Raw genomic sequence first — 26,495 nt, forward strand, 5'->3', positions numbered from 1 at the left:
GGAAATTTTAATTCATTTAATCAATTATTTTAATGACAAAATTTTTTTAACACATTAAATTTTTTAAGATTAGGCACTCAATTTATTTGGATCTAAACAAATTAGAAACACACCTTTGGTTTAAGAATACTAATAAATAAAGACTCATGTCATTTTAATTCGAAAGAAACAACGTAGTTTTCTTAAAATAAAATAAAAAATATATTGGCAAGTCTTTTTAATAATCTTTACAACTTATACTTATAGCTACTTAAATAAATTAAAATACAGAATAATTTAAGTTAAATAATTAACATTGCAAATTTAATTTGGCTTTGATTTTCATTTTTATGCTAAAGTTTACAATTGCGACATCTACTTAAAGCTCGTAAGCTTAAAAATAATAATTTATTCATACGATTTTTGATTTAACTATACAATATAGGCAGAGATCCCGACATATTGAAATAAACATTTGGTAGATATTATTTATTCATATTATAATCATATTATATTCATTTGGTAAATTTTTGCTCGGTCAGTATTCCAATCAATTTTATTTTTACCATTGGAACTTAAATTTTGGATAAGCACAATATTATCTTATTGTTTATTTTAAAACCAACCCAACGATTATAAAACGATAAATATTGCAACCTGAGCCTAGTTTTCCAGTTTATTGGACGCACAAAAGTCTGGTTCTCCTCGTTCATAGATGTCTCTCGTCATGAAGAACACAACATACAAATTTTTAATCTAACTTTGTGTCATGAATAAATAAATAAATAAATAATTTGTTTCTGGGCTCAAGGACCATAAGTAGAATAAAAGTACTTGTTTAAATAGCTTTTCAACAGTACTTTCTGTACATAAAAATGGTTTAGTGAATTTTGGGTTCCTATATTTCTTAACATAAAAATATCTGGCGAATTTATGAAATAGTGTAACTTTTTCAGTTCCGTTCAAATCTTGAAATTCAGATCTCCGTCTATAGCTAAAGTTAATTTAAGATTAAATTAATATTATATATTAATTAACCTATTACTTGTGTTTTTTTCGTCCTATTGAGTTCGTCGTTTTAGTGTCTACTAGTGGTCGATTAATTGGCTTCCATTCAGATTCCAAGGACGCAGCATACGTTTGCGCATTATCTTCTCTATCAATTGAATCCTGATTTTTTTCGTCGTCGACAAAGAAGTCAATAATAGGATGATAATTATAATTTACTTTCTTACCATTAACAGTTTCTTCCCTCTCTAAGTTAGCTTGATCAAAGGGGATATAGCTGGTGAAATTTCTTTCTGTTGTCACAGCTTGAAGCTTTGGAGCTATTGTTGCTCGAGGATTAAAGTTTGTGTTGACGTTGATTTCTGCTTCATCTATATCTTCGTTGAAGTCGGTCGAACTATCCAAATCATATGCCCCCACTGCAGAGGTGCCCGATGATACTAAATCTTCCGGACCTGAAGATATCTTTTTTCTTATAGGCCTACGGCTAGGTCTTATGGGGCCTCTTTTGAACGGACTATCGATAACTTTATATTTGTTAAAGCTGTCCTTAGAGAACGTAAATGAACTTGGTCCTGCAGGTGTTGGAGGTTCTAAGTAACTTGGTAATGTGACTGACTCTAATGCAGTGATGCCAGAAGGATTTCGAGGTACTGGTCTTTTTACATTTCGTACAGAGGTTGCTTGGTTAAATGAATCAGGGAAGTATGTGTTACCATAGGAGTCGATAGGATTTGATGGTACATTGTTGAAATCTTCATTGTCATTTAGCTTCGCACTATTGAATGTCGATCCAGGTATCGTATTCTGATTGTCTGCGCTTGATGGAAATGACTCTACAGAAACTGGTTTATTGAGACTAAATGGTGTTTTCGATAGATTTGGCCTTTGAATACTGGATTGCACGGATTCAAATGCTTGGTTACCATGTTCAGATGATAGGTCTTCGCCGGGGAAATGTTCGGATGATGTTTCATGCATTCTGTGACCTAACGGTGGGAACGATACGCTATAACCTTCTATATGACAGGAGCAGCATGTAGGAACCTGAAACATTTTAAACCAATAATAAGTAACTATAATTGAAATAAATAGTAAAAAAATATTAATATAATAAAAGTATAAAAAAAGTATTTTTTTTTTAAATATTCCATATAACATTTTATATTAGTCGAAAAGACTGTGTTACGAGTGGATGCTACAATGATCTACGTAGCAGGCGGGGATCGAACCCATAACCTCTCGGTGTGAGTCCTTGTCCTTTAGTAGAGCTGTTAAAATAATAATTGTGATTATGTGTATTATTTTTAGTTTCTACGAGTATTTTTTTAACCTTACTTTGAATATATCCATATGTAAGCCGTTCTGTTGGTCCCAAGTTAGAAGTCTATGGTAATTGTACACTTGGACACATTTTGATTTAAAATTATCCGTAAGGTATGTACAAGATTCCTTCGGTTTCCTGAAACAGGAGAGAATAGGGAGTGAGTTAAGAAAATATTTAACAATAAAGAGTACAAAATCTGATTGTAGTCGTAAGCCACAATTAGTATAACCCCAGTAACAGAAAAGGCAACTGCTTCGGAAGATGCTCACATTTCATGAGAGGTCTTAAGGATCAATCAATCGAGCAACATTACTAGACGCTTAGGATAGGTATATTTTTGTGCTAGACTTTGTCTAATTATGAGGATCTGGATTTCCCATATTTTTTCAATTGACCAAATCGAGCCGCCCCCTGTCACAGTCCGCTTCTTTTGCCCCCATCGCATCGCTACACTACTAGCACCTCTGTAGTGCGGGCTAATATGCAACTACCATCTTGATTGTAGACAAGAACTACCTGCTGATTTTACAAGAAATGGTATAAACCGCCTGTTATAAACACCTCATTTTATGCTTTGGTAAACCGGCGAACTTATTGTGCAAGAAGAGATAAAAAGGATTTTTTTTTTCAAAAAGTCACTTATTACATTTTTATTAAGCCAATAATTTAACCAGATCCTTAATATTATCCATCATATTATCATCTCCATATACTTTTATACGGGTATATACCTGGATTCCCGGGGCCGACGTTGTATTGGTCGGTGGGCATTCCCCTTGGTCATACCATAAGCAAGTACATTGATGGAGTTTGAACTGTGTTTGGAAAGTACCTGGCTTATTTTCTATGGACAAGAATCATGTCTACAGTCAACAGACCGTTATTTTTACCCAAAATTGTCTTTGAATACATTTTAACAGTGTTTTTCAGTTGCAAGAGTTGCAGCAAAACTAAGTAATTGTCGATATAAATTCTCAGACGCTCAAGACTCTGAAACCTGCGGTCTTCCAAGCCGTAGTGGCTTTGGAAGATAATTTGGTAGTCCAAACTCCACAATGGGACCATTTACTGGCAAACTTTTAGCCTTCAAAAAATGAGATATTATCGGTTTCACAGGCTCTCAGTCAACAAATGAAATCCCTGAGTTTGTTGTGTACTCTTTTCGGACCAAGGCACGTTTTGAACCTCGTACCTTTAATTTTATCACCAAAATCTCTAGCCAGCCTGACGTTTGAAACATGCTTTTGTTCCAAGCTAAATTGATATTAATTAAGTTTCACTTTGACTTTGACTTACAAGCACTTTTCAAGTCGCAACGTCTGTGTGTGTTCTCCCGTGTTCACGATGTACTTCCACTGGCCTGAAGTTGCCCTCGCCCGCTGCGGGCGCGCGTATTTCACTGTACTCGGACACATAAAGCCAGCTTCACCGGCGCTTGCAAAGTCGCGATTTGCTGTGTCGCCTCGTCTGAAACGTAAGGACATCATTATCAGCCTATTTTAATGGCCCACTTACAAGGCGTAGTGGATCATTGAAAGGGCCGTGGAAAGGGGATACACAGTTTAGACCTACTACGCTGTTCCAATGTCAGTTGGCGGGGTGTAGTGTTCGTGTATATATACACCGGTAGTGGGGTAGTGTTCGTGTATATATACACCGGTAGTGGGCGAGAGCGGCACACTCCAGACGTCATCGACCTTGCTGTCGTCCGCGGCCTCACGGCCACGCCAACGTTAGACGTCATGGACGACCACCTCTTCTCCGACCACCAAACCGTCCTCTTAACGCTACTGAGTAAGCCCATGACGACGACACGACCTTCTCCCAAACAACGCCAGGATTGGCGCATATTTGCCACTCACATGGCAGAGCACTCGCCATACTTCAAAGTGGAGACACCCGAAGACGTTGACCGACTCGCGTCTCAATTCAGCGCGAGTATGTCCCACGCGCTACAAGAGTCCAGACTCGACGCTGCATCCACCCGCAGGCCTCCCCAACTCCGCCCCTGTCTGCAGGCGTTGATAGAAGAGAAAAGGAAACTGCGCAGGAAATGGCAAACCCGGCGATGCCCTATCATGAGGTCACAGCTCAACGCTCTGGCGGCCAAAATTTCGGAAGCGCTCGAAACCGACGCGACCGAATCTTGGTACGTGACCATCGAGCGAGCCAGCGACGATTGGTCCGGCATCCACCGCCTCTGTCGCCGCCTCTCAGGAACACGCGCTCCGACTAGGCCCCTCCTGGCCAGTGACGGTACCCCACGTTACCGCGCCGAGGACCGAGCTGAGATATTCGCGGACTACCTCGAGAAGCAGTTCCAACCGAATCCGACCACTGATGTGCAGCATGACGACACCATCGAGCGACACATAAAGACATACTTCGAGGCACCAATAGCTCCGACCGAAGACCCCGTCGTGTTCTCCCCTGGACAAGTCCAAAGGATGATTCGACGAACCAAACTCCGCAAAGCACCCGGCCCCGATCGAGTCCCCAACGAGGCCCTGCGTCACCTCCCCCGGCAAGCAATTGCGACACTGACGCAGCTCTTCAATGGAATTCTCCGCACCGGGTACTTCCCCTCAGCGTGGAAACTCGGCCGAGTCATCCTTATCCCCAAGCAAGGGAAGAACATTTTGCAGCCTGGGAGTTACCGCCCTATCACATTGCTATCGACCACCTCAAAAGTCTTCGAAAAACTGCTCCTGCTGCACATCATGCCCCATCTACAACCACGCGACGAACAGTTCGGATTCCGTGCCGAACACTCTACGACACTCCAAGTGACGAGGGTACTGCATCACCTCGCTGCCGCCCACAACAAGCGAGAGCACTCCATCGCAGTATTCCTCGATATGGAAAAAGCGTTCGATCGCGTCTGGCACACCGGCCTAGTGTACAAGTTGTCCACGTCTACTACTCCTCGTCGAGTAGTTAAGACTGTGAACACCTTTCTACTGGACAGACGTTTTCAAGTGGCGGTTGAAGACGCCTTGTCCACGGAACGGCCCATACGTGCCGGTGTGCCCCAGGGAAGCTGCCTGTCGCCCGTCTGCTACAGCAGATATACGGACGACATCCCAGTTGCGAACGGCGCCATGCTTGCGCTGTACGCCGACGACGCCGCGTTTATAACCACATCGCTGTCGGGCCGACACGCGGCGATCAAAATGCAGCGCGCACTGGACGCACTTCCCCACTGGCTAGAGACCTGGAGACTCAAGGTCAACGTGGCGAAAACCCAGGCGATCTACATAGGGCGATCCCACCTACCGCCCCCGGTGTCACTAATGGATGAGACTGTCGAATGGTCCCCGACGGCTAAATACCTCGGAGTGACCATAGACAGGAATCTCTCCATGCGACACCACGTGAAAAATGTGGTCACGCAGACGCGAGCCGCACGGAGCCTCTTGCGCCCTGTGCTAGCGTCTCAGCTGCCTCTCCGTGCGAAGCTGGGTATCTACAAAGCATACATCCGCACGCGCCTTACATACGCGGCCCCAGCGTGGTACGCACTGGTCTGCGAGTCGGGCCGCAAATCGCTACGAGCGCAGCAGTCACTGTCGCTGCGCACAATTACCGCCGCCCCACGCTACGTACGGAACCAGGTCATCTCCAGAGATCTGAACATAGAGAGCCTGGACGACCACATTCGCCGCCTGAGCATCTCAATGTTCGCGCGCGCTGACGGAGCGCGATCCCAGCACCTGCGAGGTATCGCGCCATACCATCGACGTCCGCCGGACGCACGAGGACTGCCACGAGACCTGATCTCCTGAACCCCTCCCGGACATGACCACTTCCTCACTGCTGGCTGACGGGCGCTTGCCGGAGTTTCTCCGGCGAGCTCGACCTCGCTGAGCAGTGGGTGTAGCACCACCAGGATTTACCACTCTGCCACAGTTCCGCAGATCGCCCGCGATACCTGCGAGCTCGATCGCGATGCGGCAAGATAGCACCGGATCTGAAAAACCCGGTGTTGACACCACAGACCTAAACAGGTCCCACCCAGCGCCCCGCCTGTCGTTGCAGGCGGCGTCGAGCATCACAGAGAGGGGCCAACGCCCCGATCACTGTTACCCCGTGACCCGTGGGGGTTACCGTGGAAGACCCGATCGTCGAGAGCGGCCAGTCTATGGCTGGCATCGAGAGGAGCCGGACGTGTGCAGCTGGCCATTATAGTGTAGTGGTGAGACGGTGACTTACTGCTATTACGGTAAGGACAAGGGACCTTACAAGTGGCGACGAGGTGAAAAAAAAAAAAAAATAACTGTAAGTAGTTATAATTATTATCCGTAAATTGTTGTGTTCTGTTACTTGGTAATTGGCAAAATCGCTTGCCCAGACTACGGACCCGGTTCTTGCCTGCCGGTCTGGTTTGCAGCGATTGAGCTTAAACTAAGTTGCTGTGTAGACTATGGTCTAGGTTACAGCGACTAAAAAGAAAAAAAAAAGAAAGAGAATAAGTAAAAAAAGTAAAATGAATACAGCAATGCGGTTAGTCAGTTTTATTTTTGAAAAGGACCGAAGGTCGAAGTAATAATTATTCTTTTAATACTGTTGAATAAATTTAATGTTGTTTATCAAGACATTGTGTCATGATAGATAATCAAATGACATGGCATTTTATGAGTGTACAAGTGATAGACATGTCGTAGCGTGGCAATTTCGTTAAGTAGGCAAGTGATAAGCCAAATAGCTAAATTAGTTACCTTCGTTGAGTCGAGCGATCCGTAAGCCGGGACAATATCCCGCAGCGATTAGCTGGAATAGACATATTCCGTTTTGTGGAGTACGCCTTGCCAATTTGCCTGCTAGACTGTCAAGTTCACTATACCTGAGCTGGTACGGCCAGTACGGTAAGACAAAAGTTGAGGTGTTGTTTGCCAGTTGGAGTGACGGTCTTACATACATTACGTATTTACTAAATGACGTATACAGGAATTTAAATTTATTTATCGTCACATCAAGTATTACCCTCAAAATTAAAGTTTAATGGGTATCGATATTCGTTGCAGGTATCACATTGTACAAACTTTATGATAAACATCGGGTATGGCCATAGTAGTTGTAGTGTGAATTAGCGTTTGAATAAGCGATAGCCTTGTCTCAACGTTTTATAATGAGGAAGGCGGTATTCGTGAGCTTCAACGTTATTTAATGGTGGTGTAGTATTACAGCGATAGCAATACAGTGCTACAGTACACAATTAAGTGAAAGTAATTAATTGAGTGAACAAATTAGTGATTAGGTAAATCGCTAGAGATACTGAAAAGTAGTAAAATTAATAAAATAAGGAGTCGGTTGTGCCATTTAACGGCGGTCAATCTCGGACTGATTTATTAATGTTTTATGTTTACCGTCATAACATTTCAGCTAATACATTACAAACGTGATCTAAATTTAAAACCATGGTTGATGGTTTGTATAATTTGAAAAGGAATAGAAGTGATAAACTGTGTCAAGCGCATAAGTCGCCCGCGTCGATAAACATTGGCATACTGCAATTTGCGCACGGGTTTGTGCGTGAATTGAATCTATCGTGTGAAGTGTGATAACAAAATATTGTGGGTGCGGCGTGTAAATGGATATGTAGTGTTGGTATATAAGTATGTATGTAAGTGTGTATGTATGACGATGGTGTGGAAAATATTAAATTAAATATTTCAAATAATAATAATATTATAAATAAATAAAATAAATAAATAATGGATATAACCTACTCGTACATCGATCTTTGAGATAAGAAGGAGATTTGATGACAAAAGGGTCTAGTGAAAGATAAGAATAATCGAAAGATTTAATTGGGATTTAGGTTGATCAAAGCTAGTGATTAAATAAAATGTTGGTATGGGGAGTGTTGTGAGGTTGTTGTAGTTGTGTCGTGGTCAAAGGGGTCACTCCACTGCGTCGTGGGTGTTGGTCCTGAGCATAACATGGGCTATGCTGTGATAGAAGGGGACGTTCAACTTGTGGTTAAGTGTTGTGAACGCAAAATGGTGTAAAGGATCTCATAGTAAGAGACCATTCTGAACGAATGTGGACATGGAGATGTCACTAAGAGTTGCTGTTCGATGGTGAGGTGGTGCAGAATTGTTCTGTCATCGTGCAGGTGACACTCAAATAATAATTATTTGTCATTGTATTAGGGTATTAATACTAAATCACTGTGTTAGTTTGAAGTTATAAATAGCCAAGGAACATCCGAAGTCAGGCGGCGTGTTATGTGAGCGACATTGAGGGAGTCGCTAAAAGTTGTAGTTGTTTTACAACTTTTGAGTTATTTAGTATCATTCGATTAAAGATTTGTTGTTGAACGTTGAATTGAAATTTGTTGTCGTTTCACCCTTATGTGTGTGTTATGGTGTATTTGATAGACTTCTTAATTGATCAAGCAGATGCCATTGTTTAACCTGCAAGTTTGTACAACTTGATGAAATTTAGTTTTCTTATTTTCAAAGAGTTTTTATGATGGTGCTCGCAATGCGTTGTGAAGTGAAATTGCACAGGATCATCATTTGGTCGGATTACAACAAGCTATAATTATTGATTAGTCATTTTGCAATGTAGGTTGGTGGAAATACTTTCATCAAGACCTGGCGCAGTTAAGTTTAAGTTTTGACGCAATTTAACTATAGGTGCATGATTGAGTTTAGCAAGTGTTAGCAGTGGACTGTGAATGGCAGGGAGAACAGTCCTATATGTATATATATATTAGAATGAGAAACAATAGCCATTGGTTTGAAGTCAAACAACATTGAGGCTAACAACGAATGAGCGGGTCAGCGTAAGTTTAAATTTTACAAAACTATTTGTTACAATTAAATATTATAACAAAGTAAGAGCATTGCGGCAAAGTTAGAATTATCTGTCAATTATTGTGACAGCTTTTGACGGGTATTTAATAATACTTGATTAATGAAAACTGACATTTGTGACAGGTTCAACCAAACGAATGTTCGAAATATCATCAGATTTGCTTTATATGTTGTCTTCTGCACAAAAAAAAAAAAAAAATTACAGAAGGATAGTCAAAATGTAAGACCGCTATGTAAAAAAAAAAAAAAAGAAAGAGAGGAACTGTTGAGTTCTCTGTCATCATTGCTTCCAAAGTAATAGTATTAGAAGTGCCGTCCAGTGTATTGATAAATCTGACTGCATTATTGTCACTTGTGGAGCAGGGGGTTCAATTAGTGGTCGATCCTACGATGCTTAGACTTTCTTACGAGTGTCATCTGTAATACGGAAATTAGTAAAAATAAAAGGTTCTTACAATGTTTGAGAGTGACTTACTAATAAAGCTATAAAATAGCGATTGCACAAATACAGATTATACCAGTGTACAATTTATTTTAGCATAACAAGCTGTGTGAACTCTCGGTGAACTTGGAAACGTCAGCAATACAAATAAATTAACTTTCAACAGTCTACCACACACGTTTGCAACAAAAGTATATTGAATTTGAATAAGGAACTCTTAAAGTATAAAACTGTCATCTGGTTTAAAAAAGTTGAGTTCCTACACAGCTTTTGCCTTAACTGGAACTATGTGGTACGGACATCTCTAAAACCAAACAAAAGGATGTTCTTATTTTGTGATGTTAGTAAACATACTGAAATTGTAACTTATGCCTGGTTCATAGTTACGTTACGTTATGCGAAAATCGCTATCTTAGCGATGTCTCATAATGCTCAACAGACTATTTAAGGCGGTGCTGGCGTAATTAATTTTATTAAGTTGCAGATAAACATGTGTGATGGTGCGTGCTCATGCAGACGCATGCTCGTGCAGGCGAGTGCTCATGAAGGCAATGCTGCAAAAGTTTATGCAGAGCGCGGAGGACCGTGTTGTTCGCAGTGGCTCTGGTACATGCTGTGGCACTGGATTACAATGAGCGTGATGAACTCCAGACGTATGCGGTTTATCTATTTTTGCAGTAGGCAGTTCTCTGCCCAATGATCACACAGTTAACTGATTTGCCAGTTCAGTCCAAAAATCAAGTCGGGCCAAAAGAAGAAGGAATCGGAAGAAGAAAAATGTATTTGGAACTTCGGAATTTCATTAAATTGAAATTGGGTTAAAAGCTTCGGAATTCCATTAAATTGGAATTGGATTAAAACCTTCGGAACTCCATTGAATTGAAATTTGCTTTGGAATTCCATTAGATTGGAATTTGCTTCGGAATTCCTTTAAATGGGGATTGGCTTCGGAATTCCATTAGATTGGGATTAGGTTAAAGACTTCGGAATTTCGTTTAATTGAAATTGGGTAAATAAAACTTCGGAATCCCATTAGATTGGAATTAGCTTTGGAATTCCATTAAATTGGAATTGGCTTCGGAATTCCATTAGATTGGGAATAGGTTAAAAGCTTCGGAATTTCATTATATGGAAATCGAGTAAAAAACTTCGGAAAGGAAAAAAAGAGGGAGAGTATTGGAAGAAAGTGGAAGATACTTTCGACTACTTTAATCCTGAACCACATGTGGTTGGAAATCAATAGGTGGAGAGTATGGTAGGAGTAAAGGAAATATAACAATAATTAAATTTGTTAAATAGGAAGGGATGTAGTGTTCGTGTATATATACACCGGTAGTGGGGTAGTGTTCGTGTATATATACACCGGTAGTGGGCGAGAGCGGCCAGTCTATGGCTGGCATCGAGAGGAGCCGGACGTGTGCAGCTGGCCATTATAGTGTAGTGGTGAGACGGTGACTTACTGCTATTACGGTAAGGACAAGGGACCTTACACGGGGTATGGGTGAAAATGCTAATATTACTTTAGTTAATGACGGGAACCGACATCCGAACGTGCTCTCCGTGGCAAGAGGGCCCCAAATTCAAGCTGAGAGTTTAAACTAAAAATTTCTTAAAAGTAAGAGAATCTCTTTAAAATTGTTCTAAGCCCAGTGTTGGTAGGATGGTAGGTATTGGTAGAAAGTTGGTAGTGCCTCGCTGCTATCAGTCCCGGTTATCATCATAAACACCTGAGAGTGATAGTTATAAAATCAAACATTACCCTTAATCCCAAACCCGAATCGGAGCAGCGTAGGTATTGGGTTCCTAGTGGACCGTTCAAATAACCTGTCAGAATCCGTATCCAGGACGATTAAGCCGGATTTATATTTGTCTGAAGTGTCGTGTCGTGACGCATCAGAACAGAATCGGTATCATACATTTTATATGGCAACGTTTACACTTATGTGTTGTGACATTTCGTGATGTGTCATTTACAAAATGTATGATACCGATTCTGTTCTGATGCGTCACGACACGACACGTCAGACATATATAAATCCGGTTTTACACATTGATCAGATTTACGCACTACGTTGTATCATCTGCTGTTAAACAAACGCCTGTTATTAAAACGCTAGTGTATAGCACCTCTAAATTTTTTATACTTGACCTCTTCTTTATACGTGCTATCATACAATAAGGAGGTCAATGTAATTGGCCGTGCATTTTAACCTTATTGTCAAGCGAGCCGATTTGCGGACAAAAGTTATTTGTATTATTTCTATTACTGTTGGTTTATAAATAATAACTTTAACAACGTGTTGCAAAAGTTAATTTATTTCATGTAATAGTGTCGCGATTGTATTAAAACCGCAGGAAATGATTGACAAGCTTTATTTTGTGAAACATTTGATCAAAACTGCTATTATCTGTGTTGCATTCTCGTTGTATAACGGTTTTAACGCAAGTTGTTACGATATTATTTAATAACTTTTGTCCATTTTATGATTGTAATAGTATATTCTTCTATTATCTATTTAAGTCATTTCTATTATCTATTTTAGTACCTTTAAAAGATTTCGTGATTGCTGGTAACTGAGATTAGATTAAAATGACTCCTTGTTTAAAGTGAAATAATATGTATGTTGTTACGAAACCTTTAGGGAATAATACTTAGATCACAAATTAAAAACCTGCTCTTATTTTAAAGTCTGTCAAGTATAAAATCATGTATTTATTGAATTTGTTTATTTTGATTTACAAACCTAATAATGTTTTATTTAGAGGAGAAACCACAAGACTGAATAGGAATCACGGGCCTTACCACAAGCTTTAGCTTTCGAATAAAAACAATCCTACGATAATCTTGTTAGACCGTCCAGAATACGAAATGTCGAAACAATATTGAAATTGCTACGGATTTAAGAGCTTGTGGTAAGGCCCCTGGCATTAAGTGCTGTTTACCTGTTAGACACCAGATAGTGTTCAGCTGTATACTTCGCCTCCTGAGCAGCAGTGATCCCGTCCACAGCACCCTCTCCAGGGTCTTTGAAGTCCGCCAACAGCGCCCCCGCCGCTGCCTTGTTCCGACGTATGGTGCTCATGATTGCGTCTCTGGAAAGTGTATTAAAGGTTAAGATTATGGATTTCAATTAAACTTTTAACTTGTTGTTTCACTTATAGTATGTGTAATTATATTCTCTGATTTATTAAATTTTCTTTGTTCGATGAATACCTGTTTGTATTATTATATATATTATGTTATTTGTTTGATAAATACCTGCTAGAGCTAGTTGCCTACAAGAATCGCTATTGATAAGGCAACCAATGGGGCCTCAGAGACAACCTTATGTTATTTTTCACTGATATCTATTTCGTTTTTGAGTTTTCGTTTAAGTTGGTTGCCATTTTGTGATTCCGGGACTCCTCCGAAATATAATCCTATTCTATCTGCATAAATTAGTTTTACTAAAGGGATTTACGTAGTTTAAACTTACTGATCATACCAGTGGGCCTATTATTTCATCCAAGCATCTACTGCTATTATTAAAAGTTATTTATTTCTTTAAAATTATAATATTTTTTTCGTATCAACAAGATTAGTTTCTTTTTTAATTATAACCGTTTCAAAACTTTTGAAACACGAAACAAAACGTCACATAAATAAACTTATAATAAAATAAACTGAACTTGTTTTAACTTCTGTGTAGAATTATATTCTTATTTTAGTATCACGTGACTGGTTCTTTTACGCAGTTTTTACCGTTACCAAAAAGTTTTTATTGCTTTAAATAATTGTTAGTGATAAAATGGGCACTTCCTTTCGCTAAAAAATACCATTATTCCAAATATCCGCCGTCATTCCGCCAGTTTTTTCTTTTGTTGACGCTATGCCGGTTGATACATGCTCTCACTTTCTACCGGGTCCGCTACCTTGTGACGTTTTTCCTTCTATTTACTTTTGCTTTCGTTTGATCTACTTATGCAACCGTTGACCTGCGCTGTTTATGTTTGGCTAAATTCGTAACGTTAGCGCATTTCATGTTTTATTTTTAAACTTCAGTGACTTCCGTAGCTTCTGTATTTAGAATTTCAATTACATTGTTTAATGTAGAACACTCAGTTAGAACTTATATACGCGTAGATTTCCGAATAGGAACTGGAGATTTAGGGTGAAATTTAGGGTGGAATTTAGGGTGATGCTAAGAGCTCTCCTAGAGTGCTTGGGCTAGGAGATTTCAGGGCATGAAAATTTTCTGCAGAGGTATTTTTGCAAAAGGATGTCAGGACCTAAAATTTGACGCTTGAGTTAGATCATTATTAGCAGTAATGGACAAACTAAATTTGGGAATTAATTTAATTTGTCACCCTTGTAACAATGAATCACTAAGAACTATTTCTTACTATCATACTAGCAGAAGCGCGCGACTTCGTCCACCCTTAGATCTTGTTATTAAACTAACTATAAACTATCTCCCTACCAAATTTAATTTTTCTTCATCGTGGTTTTCGAGATTTTGTGATGAGTGACCTTTCGCTTTTGTATATCTAGATTTATTTACTTACGCAGGGTAATCTTCTGTATGCAAACAAAGAGTGTTCGTAAACATTTCGCATTTAGCTTGATCGGTTGCTGTGGGCAATTTCCTAGCTGGTATTGGTCGACGTCTGCTGATGACTGTGAGCGGCTCAGCGGTGGTGCGACGCGTCTTCGGAGAGATCTTGGGCATGAATGTACCGCGACGGATTAGGTTACCTGTAAATTTCATACAAAATGGTATCATGAAACGTATGCCTACTGAATGTAAGAAAATAAATGTATATGTGTAAAATATCATCAACTCATATTCGGCTACTACCGAGCTCGAGTCTCCTCTCAGAATGAGAGGGATTAGGCAATAGTCCACCACGCAAGATCAATGGGGATTGGCAGACTTCACACACGCAGAGAATTAAGAAACTCCTCTGGTATACAGGTTTCACACTGGTGTAAACAGGGAAGCAGTTAATTTATCTTTTCATTGAATCCTGGTAACATCATATTTACCTTTCCTATCCATAAATCTGTTCAGTGAGCGGAATTTTTCAGCAATCGGCAGATCTTGGACAAGCGTTTGATTGGTAGCATCAGCTGTCAGGTCCATGGTGCCGTTGTCGTTGCGGCTTATGCTGTCGTATCTGTTGCTGGTGATTGATTCTGTTGTGGAATATGACCCTCTCGATATGGTTTTCTGGAAATTAAACATTTGCTTTTTAATTCTACGTTACCATTAATTACTGAAACAACATTGACAAAAACTGTAAAGTGTAATTAATTACTAAATTACATGTTTTTAATTTATTCCACAGTTTTAGCAGCTTTTTTTAATCATGTTGGAAGATTCACTGATTATTTTTAGATTAGTAATTCGTTAGTAGTATTTTTTTAGTATGAAGTGTACTTTTATACAACAACGACAATATAAATCAAGTCTTTAGTCACCAGACAGTTACTTTTTAATCGACTTCCAAAAAAGAGGAGGTTTGGGATGTTCAGCTGTTGTTTTTTCATGTTTATTAAAGAAAAACTTACTGTATGCACTTTTTTTTTGAAATAAGTTACTAGACTAGAAAAACTGTAAATTGTACTTACATTATTATCATTAACAATTACGTGAGGTGTGGTTGTAGAGTTTTTTGGATCTGTGTTACTCTGTGTGCCCTTAACATTGTTGTCTTGTACATGTTTGTCATTCATTGTGTTACTTGTTTGAGATACTCTTTGGGCTCTAGTTCTAAAGTTGCGATGTTTATGTAGTACAGTTTGTGTGGTTGAACTTAGATCTTGATCTTCTGTGTCAAAAATGTCATCGTCTAATGATTCCTCTGTGAATGAACGTCTCTGGAATAGTGTTTGTGGGTAGTTTACTTCTCGCGTCTCTTTGCCGGGTCTAATTGCTCGGCGGATCAAATTGGCAGTGTCTAATAAGATTGGTAGCATCAGGTCTGAGGTTTCGTTGTTATTGAACATTGATCTCACCTGTAACATAACAAAAGGTTTAAAATTAATTAAAATATACGTAACTAGCGGACGCCCGCGACTTCGTCCGCGTAAAAATCGATGTCAACTTTCAACCCCTATTTCACATTCTATTTTGCAAGTTTTATAACTTATACCTAATAAATAGTCCACTTATCATTTTACATTTACAAATGTACCTAGAAAAATTAAGGACTTTCCGTACAAACTTTCTACCCCTACTTCACCCATTTCTGATTTTGTTTTCGCGACAAAAAGTATCCTATTATCCTTCTACGTATTAAGGTCTCAAATCGTCTTAAGTATCATTTGAATTCATTCTGTAGTTTCAGCGTGATGCCCGGTCAAAAAAAAAGGCAAACAGACAGACAAAAAATAGAAAATAGGCTTCAGTATCGATCTCCTACCTCTACCCTACTCCTACCCTACCCGTACCCTAACTGTATCCTACCCCTACCCTACCCGTACTCTACCCTATCCGTAATCTTCCCTTTCCCTACCCCTAGGATAGGGGTAGGCCCTACCCCTACCCTACCCCTAACCTAGGCAAACACTCCCCTACCCTGCCATACCCCACCCTACCCCTACCCTACCTTTACCCCTACCCTACCCTTACACAACCCCTACCCTACCTGTACCCTACCCTACTCTACCCTATACCTTCCCTACCTTACCCCTACCCTTGGCAAAATCGGTCCAGCCCTATGAGCATGATGCGATGACAAAGGAAAATAGGGACTTCTATGCTAAAATTATAATCTTTGGATCTACTGGACCGATTTGAAAGATTGTTTTACCAATAGAAAGCTACGTTATTTGCGAGTGTCATAGGCTGTGTTTGATCCCATATTCACACAGGAACGGGAACTACGTAATTGAAACCGCGGGGCGTCATGTAGCGGAATTTCTGCGTCTTTTAGAAATTTTGTATTATCTCCGAAACTATTTAACTAATTAACATACTATAAAGGGCAAATCTTATCTCCATAATATCCTTGTGATTATTAAATAATTTATTTTGATAAGGATTTAAGTTAAGTAGCATAAATAATGACGCAAACCAAAGTATATAAAATTAATAATTTTTAAAACACAAAAGGTACTATATCTGCTAATATATAGAAGATAGATATATGGTGTCGCGGACTTTTTTGTAGAACTTCTAAAGATACATGAAGCCTCCATACATTAATTTCAATTTTACTGAATGGTTAAGGCAACGCATGCGAATAAGTCTGCTTAAGAGGATTTTCGGTCCGACCTGTATGACAAAAACTGTGTTAACTCGGCTAATATATATGATACCTATATAAAATATAGCCTATAGCACTCCCCGATAATGTAGCATTCTACTGGTGAAAGAATTTTTGAAATCGGACCAGTAGTTCCGAAGATTACCCCATTTAAAAAATGTGACAAACTTACAAACTTACAAACTTTACCTCTTTATAATATTAGTATAGATTTGCAATTCATTTGTTTAATGCGTTAAAACTTCAATAATTAAGTTAAAGGTATAAAGTGATAATAATAACTGCTGACTTGTACTATAGAGGTTGTTGATACTTTTTGCTATTGTATCAATCTAAACTTATTTTTTTAACTTTAACTAAGCTCTTGACTGCTATCTCACCCAGTATTTAGTTACGATGTAGAAAAATTATTGAAGAGGAAAATTACGCCTTGTATTCTGAAAATCAATTATTACAAGAAATTGATTCAAAGTTCATTTCAGTTTATTAAGAAAAATATTTATAAGTTAAACAACAAATTTTGTAAGTTGTCTAAGGCTGTAGTTTTTAAGTTTTTGTTTCTGATATAACCTTCCAAGATATTAATAACAATTTGTCGAAATTCCAAGATATTAAGGTTACCAGTTATGCTCTAATACATAAGCCGTATCATATCTTGTAATTAAAACATTTGGAACAGTTGAATGTCCATTGTTATGATTATTATGTATTATTTGTTTGACGGTCATGCGAAAACATAACTTTAATTGTGAGACATTACTTTCATAGGCTTTAGTATGTACATTTAAATTGCTTCCAGTAAGCATCTTTATTTTAGTACTTATGACTATGGTTATAAAGTTGATATTACTACTAACTTTGACTGTCCGTTTATTAGCAAGTATTGTAGTTCAAGTTCGTTGATGTATTGTTTTATTGTTCATATTATTATAGACTACCACAATGGCTACTGTGAGAGGCCAGTGGTATCAAGGGATCGTGGGATCGTTTCCCGTTGTATACAGTTTGGCACGATTAGCTTTGATGACGATGGCAAACAGATGTTTAGGTAATTCAAGCTGACCAGAATTCTATCATCGAATAATATAGACATAGATATTGTACCCTTGTGATCTTTGGGGGATAGCAACTACGTGGGTGATACTTCGCGGGGTCTGATAGTTTACAGTAAAAATATTAATTTCAACAAATTTGTCGTTAGGTTACTATAATGTTGTTGTTGTCTCGATGATAGAAGCTTGTCATTAGTGAAAGAGTTTTAAAAATCGGTCAAGTAGTTTTGGATTAGAGTAGATTCATAACAAATAAACAAAAAATCAAATCAGCTTATCTCTTTAAAATGTGGCTGCTCTTGATCCAACAACGCGCTACTGTCAATCTGATTCAAAACTTTTTAAGACTTTATTAGATTGTAAGTTTACCCTTTATCTTTAAGTATATATTTTTAAATGAATGCCGTACCCAGTAACCCTTTCGATCAATACAGCAATGCTGTATTTCGGTAGGATTTCACCCGTACGACCGCCATAACTAAAAGAACAACGACGTTATCAAAGTTTGAAAGTATTTAAAACGGTTATTTAACAGTGAATCGTCATCGCAAATGAGCGAAAGTGTTTTTATCAATCCTAAACGAAAGCAGGCGGTCACATCTCTTTTACGACTGTCCGTGAAATTTGTCGCAGATTTCCAAATTTTACACTAAATTCCATTAAAAAGGATGTCATACCGACAGATCAGCCCTCTTGCATAGTCGAATAATAGCTTCATAAGTGTAAAAAGTAATTACTTTATTATATTTAATTAAAATTTTCACTTTTTTTTAAATATAGAAAAGTTTTAATTTTGAGAAGCCGGTTAAAAATAATTTAGAAGCGGAGAAAATATAGATTTTATTTCTTAATCTTGATTTTACTTAGGTATTCTACATTTTAAGTGCTGTTGATGTTTCATTTATTTTATTGTTATCTTTTATTGTATTGCGTCTATTATGAGAATTTTGAAGGCTGAAACTAAAACTCAACTCAACGACTTTAAAAAGTTTTTCTTTTTATGGGAGCTATTTATAAGAACAAAGGAATATAAATCTTCTTTACATTGCGATTATATTATATTATATACACCGCGCTACGTTATTCGTCTTAAACCAAAATCCCACATAATGTACCCAATGTCTATTATCCATCAGTGTTATTAAAAAAAAAAACAAAGTACAATTCAAGGAGTTACAATTGTAATAAACTTTCAAAAATCGATTATTTTAACACATCCTGTATTTTCAAACATCTACCTACCTCCTCGCCGCAGTCACGTCGGCAGCCAGTCGGTCCCTTTGAGCTTTGAGGTCATTCACTTTAACCTATTTCTTTAAATTAAATTCTATTTTATTTACGGGTGTTAACCCGTACTAGACCTGTGTCGATCGTGATTGATCGAATCTCTGATACCCGATCAGTACTTGTGCGTGAGCGAGTGATGCGGCCGTCAGCGCCTCAAATAATCTGCGAACGATTTTTGTTCACCACACTGAATTGGACTTGTAACAATTATCTGGATCGAATACTCGTCGGTCAGTCGTACAACATCACTTTACAGAATAGCAACCTAAAATCCGATCAGTTCGGAATTTATCGGCCTTCGTGGCGCAGTGGTGTGCGCGGTGGATTTACAAGACGGAGGTCCTGGGTTTGAACCTCGGTTGGGCCGATTGGGGTTTTGGTCCTGGGTGGTGGGAGACTTCGATCGTGGCTCGTTACCACCCTACCGACAAAGACGTACCGCCAAGCCGTGGATTCAAATACTCCCCCTAATAAGTTAGTCCGTTTCCATTTCAGATTGCATAATCACTTACTACACTACCGTCAGGTGAAATTGTAGTCGATGGCTAACTTGTAACGAATAAAAAAAGGGTTCCGATTCATGTCCTACGGATGTTCAGTTTAAGACTCAAGTAACTACATACTTTAAGTCGAGTCGTAACGATACACAAAACACGAAAGACCCGTGACCCGAATGATCGAATTATTAAGACCCAACCAATCACCTTGCGTTATAAGAAACGATCGAAAGATACATTTCTTACCTGTACCTATTTTTGGACATTGCCGACAATAGTTACGGGTTAGGCGGCGAGCGGCGTTATCAAAAAGGAAACCGCAAAAGACTAGGGCTTGCTATTTTTTAAAATATCGGATTCTCGATATATCGATAATTTCAAAATAAATTTTTCGGCTAAATGAAAACTTTTAACAATTAAGTATTTATTAAACTTCACTATTTTTTATGTAACTAAATTGACAAGTAAATTAATACGATTAAACATGTTTAAAGTTTTGCCTGAGGGTAAAGTAGTGTATACTATCTGAATACATTACGTTTTACTTATTTCAGTGACATTTTCGATAAAATGCAATTAAATAAACTAAAATATAAAAACGTAATAAAGTATAAATAAAGTAAAGTAGATTATGTTTGATAATGTTTTAGTTTAAATAATTTGCGAGGGATATAAAAAATTAAAACTTGTTAAAAATATCTAGTATCGATATCTATGTTTTAATATCGAACTATCGATATATCGTCCATAAAAATATTAGTAATTAATACTTATCGCTATTAAGTGATAATCGATATTTTGATATATCGATATTTTATTACCAACTCTAGTAAAGACACTGCCGCCGACTAGGTGTATCAAAAATAGTAGGTATGTAGGTATTAAAGAACAAAATTTCTGAAACTAGGTTAAAGTTCATTAACCTCTTCTTTCCAAACAGAATGAAACAGGATGTTCTGAAGTTTTTTCATCAATTTTAATTTTTTTTTTCGATAGCGTGTGAATGTGCTTCAGCTTTTTTTTAATATTACTATAGAGTTTCTCGTAATGGATACATACATGTCGCGGCGGATTATAGACGCGGCCGGTAGCACGGTGTATAAGGCGACCAATATAACATAACATACATAAAAAATGTTAACATACATAAAAAAAATTATACTGTCCACCTGTACACTAAAATAGACAACTTCACGCAAAAAGCAACATAGTAACTGGTATATTTAGATCAAATGCAGGAAAAAAATGAAATCCCCACATAATATCACGGACAGAATATACGTAGGGAAAATTTGCAGTTAGGGAACTCTATGATCGTTTATTCACGAGATTAAATGAAAATGTTAAAGCTGATGGGAGACTTGACGAAGGAGGAAATAGCTGGCCGCCATTGAAGTGTGGAGCGTGCGGCATAGTTTAGCGTCTTCACTTTGCACGGCGTGATCTATTGATGACTAGCGGTTGCTCTGACTTCGTTTGTTTGGAGATTGGTAATGATTATTGAGATATTTGTTACTTATAAACCAATCTCGATCGTCATACAGTGCCACCATTGAAAACTATCTCAATGAAATAAATCACAGGATTACGCAACAGAGCTTAGCTTAATCTACCCGTTAAAATTTTATACTGGTTTATTATTTTTGAGTGATACCTATTTGAACAAACAAACATCTAGCTAAACAGAGTAACTTCTAAAAGCCGCTGTTTCTTAATGGTTAAACTAGTGGTCGCCAGCGACTTCGTCCGCTCTTAGACCTCCTTAATCGGACGTTTACTAACTATCTCTCTACCAAAATTTATTATAAAAATATGATGATGTTGATGATAAAGACCCTTTTTCCAACTAATTGTTAGTTGGAGGGGAAAAGGGTCTTTATCATGATAAAAAAGAAAATGGCTAAATTCGTTGAAAAAAAAAAACAATGTGTCCAGCTTTGCAGATAACTAATGTTCTTATAAGAACAAAAAAACTATAACCTACAAAGAAAATCAGCCATTCAATCACTAAATCTAAGTTAGTTAACTTCCACTGATGTGGAATTTCACAGGTGTTTCATAATAAGGTTTGTAAGGTTCTTGTAATAACGTGAACAGTCTAAACTCTAAATATAACGATATGTTTACGACAATGTCTGTTCGCTCTACTTGATGCACAATACTCGTGAAATTACATCGAACGGGCAAAAAGCGACCCACTTCCGCATCGGATCTCGAATGAAATCGAATAGTGTAAGAGACCACGGCGATTTCTTTATTGGGCAATTGCACGCGATAACCTTATAACAGTTTTACCTATTCAGATTCGTAATATCGTTATAACAGTTTTGTGTATTTAAGTATATTAGTTTAAATGAATGCCGTAATATCCCTGTGGATATGACCTCTGCTTCCGGTTCCGAAGGGTGTGGGTTCGAATCCGGTCCGGGGCATGCACCTCTAACTTTTCAGTTGTGTGCATTTTACAAGAAATTAAATATCACGTGTCTCAAACGGTGAACCAAAAACATCGTGAAGAAACCTGCATAACAGAGAATTTTCTTGATTTTCTGCGTATGTGAAGTCTGCCAATTCGAATTGGGCCAGCGTGGTGGACTATTGGCCTAACCCCTCTCATTCCGAGAGGAGAATCCTGCTCAACAGTGAGCCAAATATGGGTTGATAATGATGATAAAAATAAATTATTAAAAGCAAAAACTTTTATCAATTTATTTTTTATTTAGACAAATATTTGGTCTTCCTATTAACCATATTCCGTTCACATAAAAAAACATACTGAGTTTCTTTCACATCGATAAAATAAGTAAGTAAGTAAGTAAGTAAAGCGAAAATGTTTTACAGAAAAATGTACGTACATTCGTCAACAATACATCCAATCAAATGCATGTTCTTTGTATTTGATTTGAAGTACAGATTAAAAGATATAATATTTTATTCGATATGATTTCAATTAGATCGTTTTATTTTGGCTAAATTAAGAGCAAAAGTAGAAAATTCTACAAAGGCTTACTAATGCTATTTTCTATTACAAACATGACTAATTGATCAGGAAAGTCTTACAACTGTCTCTTATTCTAAATCAAATTGATTCAATTGGTAGCAGAACAACAATAGAGACGTCATGTTGAAACCAAGCATTGTAATGGCTAGAGTACAATTAATTATTTGTATTGAGCGAAATAGTGTAAATGTTCGTTTAGATTTGATTTATTGAGCCATTTGTACGACTGTTGTTATGAAATTAGTGAGATGGAATATGTAGTAATTTGCAACAGGCACAATAATTTTAATTAAACTGAATGTTTTGATATCGCGTCTCTTATTTTGCATCTTAGTCAAATAAAATTGAGACAGTTTTCAATAAAATAGAGATAGACAAAGGTAAAAACTTTTTTTTTACTTTTTGTTTATTCTTTGCCGCTGTCGGTCTGTCATAAGTCCCGCCTATTGCTATATCAACTTTGCGACTAGTGAAGTCGATGGATGTTAGGATACCGAGGTGCTAGAACGATAATTAACGGTAGTACTGCTCCGGACAATCTCTATCAGAAAGCTCCACTACAAGGCGGGTACAACTTATTCGACATACTGGTATTTTTCTTTTATTAGCTTTTAGGCGGTGACGTACCGGAACGCAAAACCGCTTAGTATTTGCCGTTACGATGTTAAATATAGGTACAGTACCTACCCTGGTGACACGAAAGCCAAGCCTATTTTACCAGCACACTCAAATTCCACAGGCTTATTTTGTTATAGGAGAGGATTATTATGACCAGGACCGACTTAATGTGATCTCCAATACACAGGAATGTAACACCACAAACTTTCCAGATCTCGTGAACTGAAGCCACAGCCAACCACTGGTAATACCAAAATAATATTTAGGTAGATACTTATTTGCTCTAAACTCGAAAACAAAAGCAGTCTCAATGGTTTAATTTTTTTTATAGGCTGGCTAGTTGGCTTGACTAAAATCATTTCTGATGGAAAGCAATGATGAGATCTAGAATGTAACGAAATTGCCTAAAAAGCGAAAAGTAAGATGCTGGTTGTCTGGCTATCAACGACGTACTGTAAAGGCATCCTGCCTTTACAGCGTCTTGCTGTTCTGTGGTAGAAGAGAGAAGCAGGAACAAGCTGGAGTGCCTGAGTACACTATCCAAAGAAATGTAATAAGTAAAAGTTATAATCGTAGTGAACAATCAATCAAGAACCAATCAAATCGTGTACAATGCGAGCCAACAAAACTGCACACTTCCAATGTGCGATACGATAGAAACGAAATGAGTTCCCACAAGTGTTAACTTTTTGCGGCTTACAGATAATCGTGGCGCAATTTCTATGTGAAACGCGATCATTGATTTTCCTTTTAATAAGTGTCGCATACAGTGCTATGTGTAACATAATTGTAAATATTTTATGTAGGTACTCGCACATACCTAATTACACATTGTTAAGATTTATGTTGAAAATTATTAAGAATACAAACGTTCGTCGATTTTAATTGCTTACTTAATTTTATCAACATCTACATAAAATAAAATTGAATTATTCGTATGTTTTATCATCAACCCATATTTGGCTCACTGCTGAGCTCGAGTTTCCACTCAGAATGAGAGGGGTTAGACCAATAGTTCACCACGCCGGCTTAATGCGGATTGGCAGACTTCACACACGCAGAGAAATAAGAAAATTTTCTGGTGTGTAGGTTTCCTCACGATGTTTTTCCTTCACCGTTTGAGATACGTGATATTTAATTTCTGAAAATTACACACACACCCTCCGGAATCAGAGGCAGTAGTCATATCTAGGCTATCACGGCTCTCTGTGTGTTTGTTTGTTAGTGCTAAGCTCTCTAGCATCTGAACTGATTCCACGGAAATTTCACTGTCGTATAGGCTACTTTCACTATGGAAAAAAAATCCCGCGGGATTTATGGAAAACTGAATTTCACGCAGACTCTTTTTAATGGAAACTACTAAGGTAAACTACTACTAGGTAGACTACTATGACTAGACGAATATTACTAGACTAGAATAATTTTAGTCAATATTGTTTTAATTTATCTCGACTATTATCTATTTTCTTTCTACACTTCTGGTTAGAACATGTTTTTTTTTCAGTTTTTATATTTAATGCGGGTGGGTTTTTTTTATTTTATTTATTGTTTGTTTAGATTTGTCGCACATTAGATATACTCGCAAGGTATACATTTACATATACATTTGATATAAACACGGTAGGCTTACTTGGAGGTACAGCTTAATGATACCTCCGAGGGTTTCTACGCAGCATCATACAATCCTACGAGTAAGCCGCTTGGCGGTACGTCCTTGCCAGTAGGGTGGTAACTAGCCAAGGTCGTTGCCTCCTGACCATGCCAAACGTGAGCCAACTTAAAAAAAAAATCATCCCAGGATTTCTGGTAAAAACCACAGCTGTGCCAGAGAGGTTGTCCACTTAACATCAGGTGAACCGTCTCCTAGTTCTATAAACTATTTATTACTCGTAAACCTATCAATATAAGTTTATTTATCATCAGTTACTCAATCGAAATGGGTATTTAGACTTCCGACGCGGTCACGTACAAACTAAATATACCGAATCTCTATCTTTTTTTCTGAAAGATTTTTTTCTACTTTTTGTTTGTCGTTAAAAAATGCTTTATTTATCGATGGTTTCTCTACTTAAGATCTCTTAATGTTATGCAACAGAAACAACAAAAATAGAAATCGCGTCCGTCGTTTATTTAATTTATTGTTACATTCACAAAAAAGTATTTTTTTTTTGTTCACATGTCCTTCATTTATTTTTTTAACTAAGTACCTACCATTTGTTTTTCTACATAGTAAATTGATGTGAACATTAACTTAGTTAGATAGTTACAATGCTTGAAAAATGGTTCATATATTTCTCTATGTACCTTTATCTAAATTTAAATTATACTCGTATAAGTAATAATTCTTATAGGTATGCCTGAATCAAAGAACTAAAGAAAAGCGCAGCCAGAAATGAAGTAAGTATTATAGGCAGTATTGTAGGTTTCTGGTATATAATCGCTAGTTAAAGCAAAAATTATTATTAAAATGTTAAATTACCTGTGAAAGGTTAAGAGGCTGTCGTCCAGGGGGCGTGGTAACCTGACTAGCTACCAGGGACGCCAGCGCCACCCGCTGGTTCCCCGACATCGCTCTGATGATGGGCAGGATCTGTGCGAACTTCCCCACGTGGTCCTTCCTCTCCAGCGCGCGTAGCACAGCATCCCGAATCATATTCTCCTTGCTCATTTTTAACTTATAATTCTTTATGACTGGAGGCTTAGACGTCGATTCGAAGTAATCATCCAACTGAGCTGTTAAATCCGCTTCCAAAGAATCCAAGTTATACTGCGGCCTGTGAGAATTCGTCACACCATTTGGCTTAAGTATCCTCACTGGAGGCTTTACGATCGTCTCATACTGCCTCGATTCCTGCGCTATTAACAATTCGTGGGGTTCCGAAAACTCCTTCAAGTCCACAAAGTCCTTCAAATCCTCCGCATTGGTAATACAAATTAAACATACGATGGCAACGAAATGCATTTTTAAAGGCATGTTTGTTGAAGTTGTTATTTATTAATGGTATTTTTGTTATTTCGCATACTTTGACGTAAACACAGCACTGCACATGTCTTGTTTTAAAAGATGCGCGCGAACAGCTTTCTGCCCGAGAGGCGAATGAGCGTGTAGTTTGCACGCACGCTGCTCTCGGCTAGATGTCTACAGGTGCCAGATTATGCCGGATATGTTAACTTTCTCCACTAGGGTCACATTGTGACCTATCCAAAAA

General features: G+C 38.0%; 1 protein-coding gene across 2 annotated transcripts; it reads right to left on the bottom strand.

Annotated features, from left to right (window-relative positions):
- Positions 1 to 202: 202 nt before the first annotated feature.
- Positions 203 to 26,396, bottom strand: LOC112045781 (neurotrophin 1). Of its 2 annotated transcripts, XM_024082104.2 has the most exons (8): positions 25,766 to 26,396; positions 15,192 to 15,578; positions 14,607 to 14,790; positions 14,126 to 14,315; positions 12,524 to 12,673; positions 3,611 to 3,781; positions 2,326 to 2,449; positions 203 to 2,034 (listed from the first exon to the last, which is right to left on the bottom strand). In XM_024082104.2, exons 1-8 carry the CDS (start codon positions 26,258 to 26,260, stop codon positions 1,021 to 1,023), a joined length of 2,715 nt encoding a protein of 904 aa, XP_023937872.2. In that variant the 5' UTR covers positions 26,261 to 26,396; the 3' UTR covers positions 203 to 1,020. The 2 variants fall into 2 exon arrangements, with proteins under 2 accessions (XP_023937872.2, XP_023937873.2); XM_024082105.2 differs by lacking the exon at positions 15,192 to 15,578.
- Between the last annotated feature and the right edge of the window lie 99 nt (positions 26,397 to 26,495).

Source organism: Bicyclus anynana, chromosome 7 (genome assembly GCF_947172395.1).
Source record: "Bicyclus anynana chromosome 7, ilBicAnyn1.1, whole genome shotgun sequence".
Classification (NCBI taxonomy): domain Eukaryota; kingdom Metazoa; phylum Arthropoda; class Insecta; order Lepidoptera; family Nymphalidae; genus Bicyclus; species Bicyclus anynana.